Genomic DNA, 14,579 nt, shown 5'->3' with positions numbered 1-14,579 from the left:
AGTTTCATGCCATATAACTATTTTAATAAAAATCCAGAATTTGCAAAGGCAAATTTTCATGAACATGACTGTTGTAGAAATTTGAAAAATTTCTTTCTTTGATTTTGTTTGATAGATTGTAATATATTCATATTTTTATTGTGTAGAAAAATGGAGCATTAAACAAATAAGAGGTGATTAAATATTTCGATCCCTTGATTGGGAATCTTATTTATTTTATCTTATCTTATCCATTGTAATTATACATGTAACTCCTGACACATCTTTTTACAGCTAATAGTTATCCATATAAAAAGGATGAACAGAATCACACACTATACTCTTTTATTACAGTGAATGTTGCCAATACTGTACAGAAATTCCAAAGGCCAAGGAAAGGACACTAACCTGAATGCAAACATGTTTGTCCACCCAAGACCATTGACGACCGCCTCTCTTGTGTCAGTGTTATCACATCGGATGAGAGGTACTAGCATCTTGAAGAGGGTTGCTGCCGTCACACCGCTGGAGGAGCTATGAAGTCTGGCTTCAACTCTCTCAAGGTGAGAGGAACCATCGTACGATCCACTGAGATCAAAAGGCAAACAAAGCATTCCTTTATTGAAGAACAAAGTTCTCTTCCCTTTACATACCTTTGCAAAGTTGTCTTCTTATTATGTTCTAAAGGATATACACGTTAGTTCACACAAAGTCAAGCTTTCCTAGTATATACAATCATTGAATACGAACAAGATGTACATGTACTTCCTGATGATGGTCACAAATTGAACTTGGAAGGTCGCTCAAAGAGATCTCTTCCTACTATTAAAAGCGATGTCCACAATTCATTTTTTTTTTTTAAATATCAAGATCTATGTCTTTAGAAAGACAGAACAGTGTTTTTATTGTGGATAGTAACTAGAATATTGTTTGAACAGTGTTTTTTGTAAATTGACAATTAAATCAAAAAAATCCAGTGAACTACAAAATGTTTCTGGTAAGAGAAGAGTTGAATCTACTTGGATGCAGTCTTCTTATAATAAAGACGATATACAAAACTCTCCAAAGAAGAATAATAGTATTTCAATGAATGTTGGAATTAGAAGTTATACCTTCTAAATGAATCCGCTACAAATAACACGATGGCTAGTCATGAAAGAGTAAAGTAAATTACCTATTGGGTTCAGGAGACAAGCATCGTCTTGGTGTTTGATAGCCAGCACTGGGCGGGGCGCAGCTACACGCAAACACCAAGTAGTTCCTCCAGAGGGCGATATTGTCATCCATGGGGTGAAGAACCTTCTTGGAACGAATGGATGTCCTCCCTTCAGATGGAGCACTGTAATTAAACACAGCAATATGCACATTAGCTTTTCACTTTTTATTTCACTTATTTTATTCTACAAAATATTCTGAAGTCTGGCATAAACAACTGTGCTCAATACAAACTTAAAAGACATATATTGGGGGGAAAAAACATATCAACATTTGTTGGCATTAAGGTTGTTGATTATTTAAATTATTGCTCCTGCCAGGTTAGAATAAAACAAATGGACACCACTTTATAACCTACAAATATCAAACACATATCTTATCCAAAAAAGATACAGGTCTCTGCAGAATATCATAATTCCATACACATGAATATCTCAGATATACATGTAGGCCTGTTTTAGGTACCCATCCCCTATCGACCGGGACCATCATCTGTTGTCTGATAGATGTGAATATAGCAAACGATTTGATATGCATGGAATTGTCATATTTTGAATATCCAAATTTCAAACTGGCTTCATATTCGCACCTCGAATATGGAATATGGAATATCTTTCTAACTTCACTCTGCTCATCTCTATTGAGTCTCGGATTATGAAGGACTTGAAGTCAGCAAGTAAATCTCCTACTCACCTTGGGTCAATATGTCCATAGAGCTGGGTCAGCCTGGTGTTGACCACTGGCCAGGCGTTAGACACTGCTGTCGGGCAGTAGTGTGGCAAACAGTTACTGTGGAAGAACCTAGCCAGACATGACGCCCAAGGATTGAACCCTCCCATGCCCCTGGCTGCAAGCTTGGTCAGACTGTCACTTGCTCCGGACGACTCGTATGTGCTGCCTGACCACTGGTTGATTGAGCGCTCCACTACCCATTGCAGGTCCACTGTGGGCAGTGCAGTGATGGTAGCCTGGAAAAAAAAAGAATTATTTGAAACTGAGCTTATCCTATGCACTGCAAGTGTGGAAAATATGCATTTTTTTCACACAGAAAGGAGGGCATAAAATCAAGAACATGTTCATATCATTTCTTTCAAGACTACCAACAGTCCTTTTCAGGACTACACACACACTCAAGAAAGAAAGATTACTGACAGTCCTTTTCAGGACTTCCCAATCCTCTCCCCTCTATCCTGTCACCATGCAAGCGGATACTTTTGTATAAGCAGCATCTATGTTTATAACATATGCACATTTTCTTGGTTGGTACTCAAGGGCTTTATGCAATTTATTGTTCCACTAACTATTATAAAAAGTAAATTAAATGAATCGCATGGATACTTACCACTACCATACAATGTTCTATTTGTCTTGTTTACAAATACAAAAAAGTAATATCCATTCATCTTCAACTGATATGATTGCCAGTTGGCACAATATTACACTGACCCCTCAGTTTCATTGAAATAGTGAGACATAAGAAAATCATGAGCTAAATTGCAGGTATGGGCGTCTGTTCATTCATGGAAATACAAAAAGTAATATCCATTCATTTTGAGAAAATGTGAAAGTAAATGTGAATGACAAAGAAAAGTTACAGTTAATAAAAATGTCCACAAATAGTAGATGTTTAGAAGATAGTAGATATTTCTATAAAACTATTCTCTCTAATATTTTTCTAATAATACACGTGTATGGGTACACACTTCAGAACCCTTGAAAATTGAAATTGGTCATGTTTCATGGAGTCTATCAACACCTCGTTATTATTAATCCATCAAGGTCAAGGTTGCAACTGAAAACTTTGTAAGAAGGTGCATTATGATTGGCTAATGACAGGGTAGTTGTGATGGATTAGAAGCCTTGCATGATGTGATGTAAGATGGTAGAGTGACAGCCCTGAGTAGTCTTACCTTTTCTGCCGGTGGTAGTTGATGGATGAAGCTCTCTACCACCCCAGGGCAAGCTCTATCAATCACGTCTAACACACTGTCATCATCAATCTACAAATGGAGACAACACAATCATAGAATTCAGCACCAATAGAGATGGTTAAAGTTTTCATTTCAATGATCAAGTTATATTTTTTTTTCTCTAATTGTTTTCTTCTGGATGAATTTGCAGAACCCTTCAAATTAATTTTGATTGTTCAGTATCCTAACATTTAAATAACTACAGGAGAAATTCCAGGGCTTGCAAAGTGCTTATATTATCACAAAATTTCAGATTCATATAGCTTGAGAAGATTATATGTGAAGCTTTAAAAATATAAACTTGAACTTCAGCTGAGTTTGCACATTTCACCTATAAGCTTAGGGTAACTTGTCTAAATTATATGGACAATATTAAAGAGTTAATAATAAAATCACATCCAATGGGTAAAATCCCTCTGCTGATTCAATATATGAAATATACACATTGTCATAAAGATGTAAAAGTATTCTGACTGTTTATTGCATTGCATGTACTTATATTCTTGCTACCACAAAATCATAGGCCCAAATTCACAAAGGAGGTTTAAACCCTCATTTAGCGCAAATTAAGCATACATGTACCTTGCCTTTAGTGCGTCTAATATTGGACCTCTGACTGTGTCACGTTTATTTTGTGCTAATTTCAGACCATGGGTTACTGTAAATTTAAACCTCCTTTGTGAATTTGGGCCATAGTCTTTACTGAACAAATTACAGTCCCACTATGTTATACTCAAAAGAATGCTTACTCTTGAGTATCCCAGAATACTGAAGAGAGCACGGACTTCCTTCAAGACGAAGAAGCTAAGACGTCTGATGAGAGGGCGGCAGCTGCAGAGGAAGACCAGTGCAAAGCCTTCCACAAGGTTCAGTACATTGGCAAATGGGTTCCGTTCATAAGGAGGCTTCAGCTGTGGCTGCATCAAAGGTACCAAAGCAACATTGATAATCATCACTCTCTTTTCTCGTCTTTTTAATTTTGTTTATAAGGTACAGAAGTGCTTAATCTTAAAGAAATAATTATTTTAGAATAAAAGGGCATATAAACCCATAATGGTAATGATCAATCTTAAATCACTCTACAAATTAATAATTTGCCCATATAAGAATTTTTTTAGCTTTTTTACTAACAATTGAAATTTCCTCTGTAAAACACCAATTTTGGAGATTGGTACTTTTGTATTCTACACAGATATAGTTAAATTGCATGAAATATTTTTTCCAGAAATACAAATTGGTAGAGTATTATCTAATCCATCAAAGGTCTATGGTTTGAACCCCTTTCTCTCTTGGAACATACTTGACTTGACTTTTGTCATAAGAACTATGGAAATACATTCCAAATAAGTTGGCAGTCTAGGGATTCAAATTCTATTGAAAAAAGAGTGAATCCATTGCCGAGTGAATCCATTCCCTACTGAAACAAGGTGGTTCTTGTATTAAGCCTATGAGAATGTGAGAATCGAGTAGTGAAGTGGTTAATACCTCCTCTTCCTTGTTTGTTTCAGCCATCTTCCACTGTGAGAGTAGCTGCAGTAGCATCTTAAGGGCGCTCTCTAAGATGAGAGGGAACATATCATGGACCTCATGCACCATGAAGTTAACAAAACATAGGATCACATCCTCTCTCCAGTCCGGAAGGTCAACCACAACGTTCTGTAGTGATGTGAAGGCCAGGCTAATTCAAATCAAACAAATTATAAGCATTTAGATATATTTTAACATCTTAAATACTTGCAATTTGGGGAATATCGCACTTTACAAAAAATGTTTCCATGCAAATCTGTACACACAGTACAAAATGCATGCAGCAGAATAATACGCTGATTTTGCTACATGTTTTTCTTTTCTAGTGATCACACCTAAACTTGTTTTATCATTTGTCGGTGAACTAACAACGTGTTCTTACAGCAATCAAAAATGGGAAACTGTGGTACGCACATGTCAAATATGTTCTCTTTACATCACTGACATGTGAACAGTCTGATTACGTTACTTTCATTTGAACACAGGGTGAATTATGGTCGGTACTTTACAGCCCAATGTGGAAGAGCAATTACCAGAAATTTTCTTACAACATCAAAAAGCTCATATATTGTAAAAATTGAAGGGCAAAACATATCCCTGCTAAAGACAAGTTATAATTGCTGTATCTTTACATAAACATGTACGGTACTTAATACCCTCTGAGTTCATCCTCCCTATGAACAGACAAGCTAAATAAGAGTTTGAGGAGCTCCTTACTACTTAGTGAATCGGAAAGGTTATAGATGAACAATGTTAAGGGATGTTAAAGGTCATGGGTCAAATGTAAAAGGTTAAAGATTCTTACCCTCTGAGTTCATCATCCCTATGAACGGTCAACCTTGATAAGAGCTCCAAGAGTTCTTTACGACTCAGACCATCAGGAATGATACGTGGAACAGCTGCGATGCATGTCCTGAACAATTCAATCTTTGGTTTCCTCTCATTCCTGAAGTCAATCAAATTCAAAAGTAAATTTCATAAGTCAAATAAAATGTCTACATAAACTTCATACAGCATTGTTTCATAACGATAATGTAAAGAGTTAAATTGAAATATCATTCATAAATGTTCATATGTCTATAGTAAAATATCAAATTTTCAAATTAAATCATGTACAAACAGTCTGACATTACAACTAACCCTAGCTCTAAGCCTTAAAGGTAAAGATCAAATTGGCAACGCCCCCCCCCCCCCCCTCTCTCAAAAAATGAAATGGAAGTCTTGGTGGCCATAGTGACATTGTTCTGCAAAGCAAATCAAAACTTCAGACTGGAAATGTTGAGTCTGAAGCATCGACATCCAAACTTACATCATGGATTTAAACTTTGCAGGATTTAAGAATAACTTGAGACGAGTGATTTTTTTACATCATTTTATTCAGAGCACAATATTCCTTTTTTTTGTGGCTGATCACATGGGACAACTGTTGAGGAAAGCATTTTCTAAATATGAGGAGGAGAAAAAGTTTTCAGGTAAAAGATCAAAAACTGCTTGTCTGGTTCATGAAATGGCTGAAAGGTATAACCAGTTTTGGAAACGCCCCCTCTCAAAACAAGGGAAACGCTCACGGCAGTCTCGCCTACATTACGCAATTCGATATGATGAAAAATTGAGGTTGGAACATTATTTATAGGCAGGGTGGCCCATTAGCAGGCCCCAAAAAAATGAAATCCTCTGCATATAATCAGCATTTTGAAGTGAATATTGATTAAGAATCATGAACAAATAAGAAAAATTGATTCATTTATTCTCATATTAAGTTGTGAAAACATAATCCAAGTCTACTGACCTAAAATGACCTTTGACCTTGTGACCTGGAATTTGTGTCATATGACTTGTGATACTTGATAACCCTTGGGTACAAGTTTCATGGAATGTGAACAAACACTTTTGAAAATATGCTAAAAATTCAAAATCTTGATGTTGATGCCACAAAAAGTCTAAGTTTATTGACCTAAAATAACCATTGACCTTAACTTAGTGACCTGAATTCTACTCACATGATTAAGGATACTTGATTACCCTATAGTCCAAGTTTCATTGACTAAGAACTTATACTTTCAAAATTATATCAAAAATTCAAAAACTAACCTTAGGTTAAGTTTTCGATAATGATGCCACAACATAGTCTAGGTCTGTTGACCTGAAATGACCTTTGACCTTCACTTTGTGACCTGAAATTCTACTCACATGATTGGGGATACGCACATGTTGCGTAGTCCCATATACATCTTTCTGTGTACAGTGCTTGTAAATTTACCAAGACTGGGCCAAATTTCTTACCATTTTGATGATTCCAGAACCTTGCAGTACACACCAATACTTATATGCTAGATGATCAACCTTTTCTGATCGATTCCACAATGTTTCTTTCGCAATGCGATCGCATGACCATAACTGGTCTTTATCTTTAACCCAAATGCAACCCAAGCCGGCAGCAAATGTTGCGAGAGTGTCTGATCAACAGCTATTTTGCCAGCTATATGAATCACAGATCAAATTGTAAAAATCTATCAGATATAAATGAAAGTATTTACTGGGTGTAAGCCACAAATATATTTAAACTATTAAATGAAAGTAGTTGCAAACTCTTCTGACTGTGATTTTACAAAATAGATATTTTTATTTATCATATTCATTGGGTTGATATGATCAATACTTACGTCATGAGGTCATCCAGCTCTTTGGTCAAACACTGCGCATTAGTCATGAGAAGAGCCTTGCCCACCGTCATGTCCAGAGACCTTACAATATGGTCCAGGGCCTTCCTGATGCTGGGGTAGAACGGTGCTACCCCGATGGTCCTGGCTCCATCCTCAGTCAGCTGCTTATTGAGGAAGGTCTTACGTGTTCGGAGGGTGTTTCCTGATGGCATGCTGCGGGTGGTGGTGGGCATAGGAGGAGCTTCTTCCTTCTGCTGCAGGCTGTCAGCTATCACCAAGAAGGCCCGTAAGCCAACATTCATGCGCTATGTAGAAAAGTGTGAGAAGCAAATATTAGAAAAGCTGACAGAGAATAAAGCTTCAACAACATATGTTTTGCATCAAAATCACATCAGCAAAATTATTAACCCAAAATGTACCAAGAATGATGGAATGATGCATTCTGGAATATTATTCAGAGTTGTGCTATTATTCCCTAATGTTCATCTTCTTATCTAAATATGTATTTAAACAGTACTGCCCTCCAAGCTTTCTATCTTGCATGCTAATGAATAGGACATCTAATAATCACACACAGGATCAGGGTGATTTTAACCCCAGAGAAACTGAAAAATCTCATCTACGCCTCTTAATAGCACAGTTTTCCCTTTTAAAACTATTTTGGACATAATTGAGTGAAAAACACCGGCAGGGAAAATAGTTTGAGGGCGGAGCTCAAAGCTGGACATACCTCAGGGAAGAGCATCCTGCTCTTTCCTGTGACTCCCAGAAGGTCAAAGATCACATCCCTGACAGCAAACTCCAGCTTCTCCTGGGCAATGAACTGAATAATCTTCACAAAGATGTGGAGCGGTGTGTCCCGGGGGATGACGTTGCGAGAGTTCCGAGGGAAAAGGGTCCCTGTGATGCTCTGGAGGCGCATGGTGGTGCTGGTATTGCTTTCACATTGAATACGCATGATGTAGACCCATAGGAGACGGTACAGTGATTCGAGAGCAACCCGGGACAACTTGGTGTCTCGATGCTGTATAAAGAAACCACAGATAAAGTTGCAAATCAGGGAATGATTATTCTGATTATACAAGGCAGTGTACTATAGCTTCCTGGAATCAGTGATGATACAACTCTATACCAGGGCTTCTCAAAGTCTGGACCGCAGATTAAGGTTGAAGTACATGTACTCTGCTTTGGAAGGTATGGTTATCATAATAATAATAATAGGCATTTCTATAGCGCCATCTATCTAGATAATTCTATTCCGAGGCACATTTATTATTACCCTGGCTTAAGCCTAGCAGCCGTAATGAAAGTTAATTAGTGAACTTTCTTAATCTTTTCATTCTCATGTGGACTTTTAGTATATATTACTAGCAATGTCAGATGAAAAAGGATTGCTCCGAAAAGTACTACAATATTTTCATATATTTTCAATACGGACCAAATCTTTGTGTAGTCCCATGCTACCATATCTAAGTCCAGAGCTTTTTATTGTTGGTGATTATCAGCAAGAATTTATAAATACATGTACAAAAAATAACAACATAAACTTGATGATTCAAGACTTCATTGGTACGATATATTACATAACCAACTATTTTGAGTAATAGTATGTTTTTCCAATGTATTTCACAGTGCAACAGCACGACATCATCTCAGACGTACCTTGAGGCTGGACAAACAGAGTGAGAGAAAGTTGTGCCAAGTGGACAAGAAGAACTGTTTCTGACTGACGCACAGAAGACATGTGAGTAGGGGGAACGCTGCCAGGGCATGCTTCTTCTTGGAGCACTGCTCAAATGTGGTCTGGTACATCTTCTCCACAAAGTTCTTCAATACAGGGATGTTCACTTCATTCTTCACACACTGTAAATGCAAGATAATCAGTGGATTAGGATTATATGTTCATTATGATTAGGTTTTGCCTGTTTTTGCAAGTATGGTAAAAAGTGTATAAGAATTTTGTTTACATTGTACTATCTCATGAAGTTTCTGGAATTATTCCTGTGTCCAATTCAGTACTGCCACTGAGTCTACACCATATAACTACCATCACGCTACTACTACTACTACTTGTACTACTACTACTACTACTACTACTACTACTACTAGTCCTACTACCACTACTACTACACTGTACTACTTCTCCACTCCTACTGAGGTCTAGTCACAAAATGTGGGGGACAGACCAAACAATTATGCAACAATGATTTGCTGTGAAACCTATATATCAAAAGCAGTAATGGTAACATAGGTGCCAATCAACATGGCATCTTTAAATATGCAAATTTATGCAAATTTTATGAAAAAACCTATATATTTCAAGTCACGTTATGTTCAGATACATACCATCACCTTAATTTCATCAAATCCAGGCACTGAATCCAATGACCGGGGTAATAGTATATTTGTAAAGCGCTTAGAGACATTAGTATTAAGCGCTATATCAAAATTAAATATTATTATTATTATTATACCAATTGAACTTTCTTGATCTTTATGCTAATTCATGCAATCTTTTGCGTACCACACATTTTCAATTATGAGTTATATACATGTACTGGCATCACAAAAGTAGAGGGTGTTTTTTGTGTAGGTTTGGTCCGGCAAAATATATACCGATAATCTTAATTGCAGTATTCTGATTAAATTCATGAGTCTAAATGTAATTTATTATGATTACTGTAAATTGTCAATGTTACGTTCATAAATATACCAGCACCTCAAATTTGTAACATGCGAGTTTGGTCAGGAAAAAGAATGCAATGAGTATATTATCACCATTTTTATGGTTACTAGCAGAAAATGTAATTTTGTGATTTTTTGTGATTCACACATAAACACATACTTAAATGGAGCATCAAGAAATAATTTACAAATCCTCCAATTTTGTTAGAAACGGGTAAGCTTCCCAAAAATGATTACTGCTCCAATTAATAGATTATCATTCAAATCTTTCATTTTAATTTGAAAGTTACAAAGAGTCGCCTATCACCTTGAAACTGCCCTTCTTAAATGTATGATTAAACGTTTCTACCACAATCTAACGTTGATGGTATTTGCATTTCTAATGACATAAGACTCTTTATTTCAATTCAATGATGCAATAGTAGTTCACATTAACTTGTACATTAAAGCTTTATGGATATATTTTTATATAAAAACAATTCAGATTAGTTCACTGGAAATATGCTCCCTTATTACAATGAACCTGATACAGAAAGCTTTTGGTTAGAATGAACTTCCAACAGTTAGTAAATGGAAAATAATTGAAATGTTAACAGAACCCTGATAATTACATACTATATGTAATTTGCATATATTACCACAAAATTGCCAGAAGTTGCAATTTGAGTTGTTGGAAGCTGTGATAGAAATGAAGCTAAAGATCTAACAAATATACTAAAACTTTTATAGCACATTTCTAAACTCTACTGCCAATCATTATATAAAATATCCATAGAATTTATACTATCTATGTATTCAATTTGCATACAATGTGCATATTGAGAGTAATTTTTAATGAATATGCAATACAATTTGTTCTTGCTCCAGTGGAAAAGTGAAGCTACATTCAGTGTTAATACAGAAGTTAAATGTGAGGCTCAAGCTCTTCAATATGTACAATATCAACAGGACTAACATTATACATAATAAATCCATGAACTCTACATGAATCAGCATAGATTTTAAAGAAAATTTTATTTGAATTGACAGGCCCAGTAAGAAAAAATTAAGAATTAAAATAAAAAAGTTACAAGCTTATATGTAAAAAGTGTTATATTAACATGAATATACCCTTTTCTCACAAACTTCCTTGACCGCTCTACTCTAGACTGGTCTATGTTAGAGCAGTGATTAACGGTGAGTGTGAAGCACAACTGTGCCAGGAAGCGTGCCTCTGGACTGATCTAGACCACTCCAACGTGCAGTGTGAAGTAATTTAACGTAATGAGTGTATAATCAAACGAACCGTACCTCTGGAGTGGATCAGTCTAACATAGATCGGTCCGACACAGTGAGTGAGAAAAGGGGTCTCTGCAATATTGACTAAATGCATCAATGTGCATGAATTAGCATTTGCTTAGACATGAAGTTGTGATCTGCTGTAACCATCCTGTCGAAATTGAAACTTTAGGCCTAGCAAGTCTGTCCCAAAATCTCTACTACTACAATTATTACTACTACTACTTCTACTACTCAGAACTGTCAACATCCAGGACCATAAATTAGTAATCTGAAAGCCAAAGAAAAACAGTATAAATTTGGGAGGATATCAGTTATTTCCTGTATGAGAATGGCATTGGAACACTACTTTTACTATCACTACTTCTACTTTATTTCTCACCCCTCCTGTCTTTCCCTTGCTAGTATCCTTTTTCTACACCTACAAGGACCCAAACCAATCCAAGACTGGTCCTACTTACAGCAGCAATGGGAACGAGGATCTCCACCAGGAGGCCAGCGAGGGCGTGCTTGATATCTTTGTCCTTGACTTCCAGGTAATAATTGGCACACTCATGAAGGAGCTGAAAGGACGACTCAAAGTCTTCCACAGGAAACATCTTCACTCGGTAGAACTTGAGCCCCATCACCAAGCTGATGATTGACTGCATGATAAAACATTGATGGAAGATACAAAATGAAGAATGATAATAATAAATGATACTGGAGATTGTCGTTCATGAGAGATTAACTAGTTATGTGAACTGAAAAGAAATGACGAGTTGATGGTAGACCCAAGGAAGATAAAAGACAAACGAAAGACAGATGATGTATAAAAACAATGAGGTATGGACAAATTGCAGATATATTGAAAAGTCCCTCAACATAAAAATACAACCAGGATTTAGTTTTAAAGAATTTCAACAACAAAAAATTGTTGAGGTAATTAAAAAAAATAATTATAATGTGCATTGTCAATACTGTGAATCATCAACATCACTACCATATCTATTCAAATGAGATGGACGTACTACAAACGGAATTGCCATACTTCGATCCTTCTAGGAACGTGTTACAACCGTAACAACGTGACGTGGTCCAGCATCAATTAGCAGTACGACCGGGTCAGTTTGTAGCTTGACCAGGTCTGTTGGCAAACAGACCCAACTCGAATGTCTTGATCTGCACAGCTTGAAGCGTTGAGCGAGTATGAGGAACGGCAAGAACGCGCTGGATTTTTTATAGCCCTCGAGCCAGGGCGGGATTCCACACACACTATAGGAGCGCGTTCTAACGCACTAAGAACGAGGTGAGAATGAGTTGAACTGTCTCTGAACGGGCTGGTCGGGTTACAAACTAATGTAGTTAGAATGGGTTTGGACTTATTGGAAACAAGGTAGAACTAGTTAGGAACGGGTTTAAACTGGCTACATACGGGCTTGGACTGCTTGGAAATGGCAAATTTACCCGATCTGAACTTGATAGGAACTGACTGTGGATGAGGTACGGACAGGATGGACGCACATGTATTGTGGACTGTTTATGAACGAACCAGGATCGTATTATAGACATTATTTACACATTCTACGCCGACCACAAACCGTTTTACGATTTTCTATGACGGTTCCAGAACGTAGTGAGAACTAGTTTGGTGTGATGGGGGCTTTAACAGTGATGGGTTTTAAGTCATTTCATTACAAAACTAAAAATGAAAATTTAGCTAAAATTTGATTTGCATCTATGCTCGATGTTCAACTTTTTTCTTTACATTTTTCACTAAAATCTTATCTTTGCCCTGTTTTGGAGGCAATTCTTTCAGGCATACTGAACAATTGCTGTTGTTGAATCTATGCATTACAACCCATCTAGAAATACAATTATTTTAATGACAGGCCTTCCAGGGATTGAGAGGGGGGGTGGCACATGGCTCCCAGACTCATCTATGTTTCTCAAAAACCCTACCTGAGTTGTTTGGACATTCTGTGGCTCTGATCTGAGTTCCTTGAGCTCAGTGAAGAAGCGTTTTCTAACAGACAGGAATCTGGTTTGAGCCATGACACCCAGTACCTCAGCATATAGATCAGCTATGATGTGAATGTTCTCTGTGTTGACTCCACTCTGCAGTCTAAATGACACAAGGCATACGCAGAATAGTTTTTAATAATTAGGTTTAAGCTCAGCATGCAAGTTTGAGAGTCTTAATCTGGAAGTCTTTTGTTAAATATAAATACAAATGTACATATAATAATAATAATAAATACTTATAAAGTGCACATATCTTATAACTTACTCAAGGTGCTATACAAAACAAAATACGCAAATCTCTCTCCAGGATTGTAACTCTAAGTAAATAATACCCTTTTAACATGTTTCTGAAAGGTTTATAGGAATTCATTGGTTCAAATATCACATATTACATTCAAATATTGGAAGCTTGTTCCAGAGGACTATAATCGTAATTATGCATGTCTGTTTTAATAGCAGCTATATGTACTATACAAATATACACAACTGCAATTCACAAAGTATTATATTATAACCACCACTTTAGTCCAGCTGCTCAAGCATTCAAGGAATTTCTCACCCTGGGTAAAGATTTAAAAATACATCACCTGCATAGAGAGTTGCAACAATATTGATTGGTGTCTTGCCGGGGGACATTAGGGCTGTGACAAGGATTGGAACCCATACCATGTGGTTCATAGTCCAACGACTCATCCACCAGATCTACACATTCAGCTGCACCTCGCAGTTAAATGAAAGGCCTTCCCCCGTGGGTTTTTTAACACGGTTAATACACGAGGGCGGTTTATACACCTTTAATTACGGTAATCATGAGCTTTCTTTCTAACTCACCCTTCTCTACTCTTGAAATGTCTGAATGCTAGAGTCTCAATGTGTGTGATCATATTATCAGGTACAGGATGGAGAGGGAGTTGCTTCAAGACTTCAATCAAGACCAGACAGAACAGAAAGTCCACAGCAAGCTGAAATGAAAAATAGGTATAAGGAGAACAAGAATTACTGATCAAATTTGACAGTGTAATTTACTGAAACACTTTTCTTTTTGTTTTTGAGTTAGTTTAGCATGATTGAGACTATGAGGTGATCGCCTGACAGGCTGACCCTCTTCAAGCTCTGTCTTATTTTGCTTACTATTTCCTCACTTTTGATAGAGGCATCATCAATTTAGTACTAGTCTGTTTGTTTTAACACCGGGATTAATCTGGACCAATTTCAGACAGTTTATCTTGATATTGAGTGAAAGGAGAGTGGACATAGA

General features: G+C 36.8%; 1 protein-coding gene across 12 annotated transcripts in view; it reads right to left on the bottom strand.

Moving 5' to 3' along the window:
- Positions 1-14,579, bottom strand: part of LOC587649 (protein furry homolog-like) — a 96,146-nt gene that overhangs the window by 55,467 nt on the left and 26,100 nt on the right. For 10 of the 12 annotated variants that reach the window (XM_030981026.1, XM_030981030.1, XM_030981031.1 and 7 more), the window contains exons 7-20: positions 14,153-14,283; positions 13,259-13,421; positions 11,779-11,961; positions 10,678-10,716; positions 9,017-9,217; positions 8,085-8,378; positions 7,355-7,659; positions 5,497-5,637; positions 4,650-4,842; positions 3,914-4,081; positions 3,105-3,194; positions 1,888-2,162; positions 1,154-1,318; positions 388-567 (exon numbers count right to left, since the gene is read on the bottom strand). In XM_030981026.1, coding sequence (XP_030836886.1) covers positions 388-567; positions 1,154-1,318; positions 1,888-2,162; positions 3,105-3,194; positions 3,914-4,081; positions 4,650-4,842; positions 5,497-5,637; positions 7,355-7,659; positions 8,085-8,378; positions 9,017-9,217; positions 10,678-10,716; positions 11,779-11,961; positions 13,259-13,421; positions 14,153-14,283 — 2,528 coding nt within the window. The remainder of the gene's footprint in view (positions 1-387; positions 568-1,153; positions 1,319-1,887; positions 2,163-3,104; positions 3,195-3,913; positions 4,082-4,649; positions 4,843-5,496; positions 5,638-7,354; positions 7,660-8,084; positions 8,379-9,016; positions 9,218-10,677; positions 10,717-11,778; positions 11,962-13,258; positions 13,422-14,152; positions 14,284-14,579) is intronic. The other 2 variants (XM_030981029.1, XM_030981033.1) reach the window with 2 other exon arrangements.

Source organism: Strongylocentrotus purpuratus, unplaced genomic scaffold, assembly GCF_000002235.5.
Source record: "Strongylocentrotus purpuratus isolate Spur 01 unplaced genomic scaffold, Spur_5.0 spur5_scaffold_11, whole genome shotgun sequence".
NCBI classification, from domain to species: Eukaryota; Metazoa; Echinodermata; class Echinoidea; order Camarodonta; family Strongylocentrotidae; genus Strongylocentrotus; species Strongylocentrotus purpuratus.
This window is presented reverse-complemented; position numbering and strand designations above follow the sequence as displayed.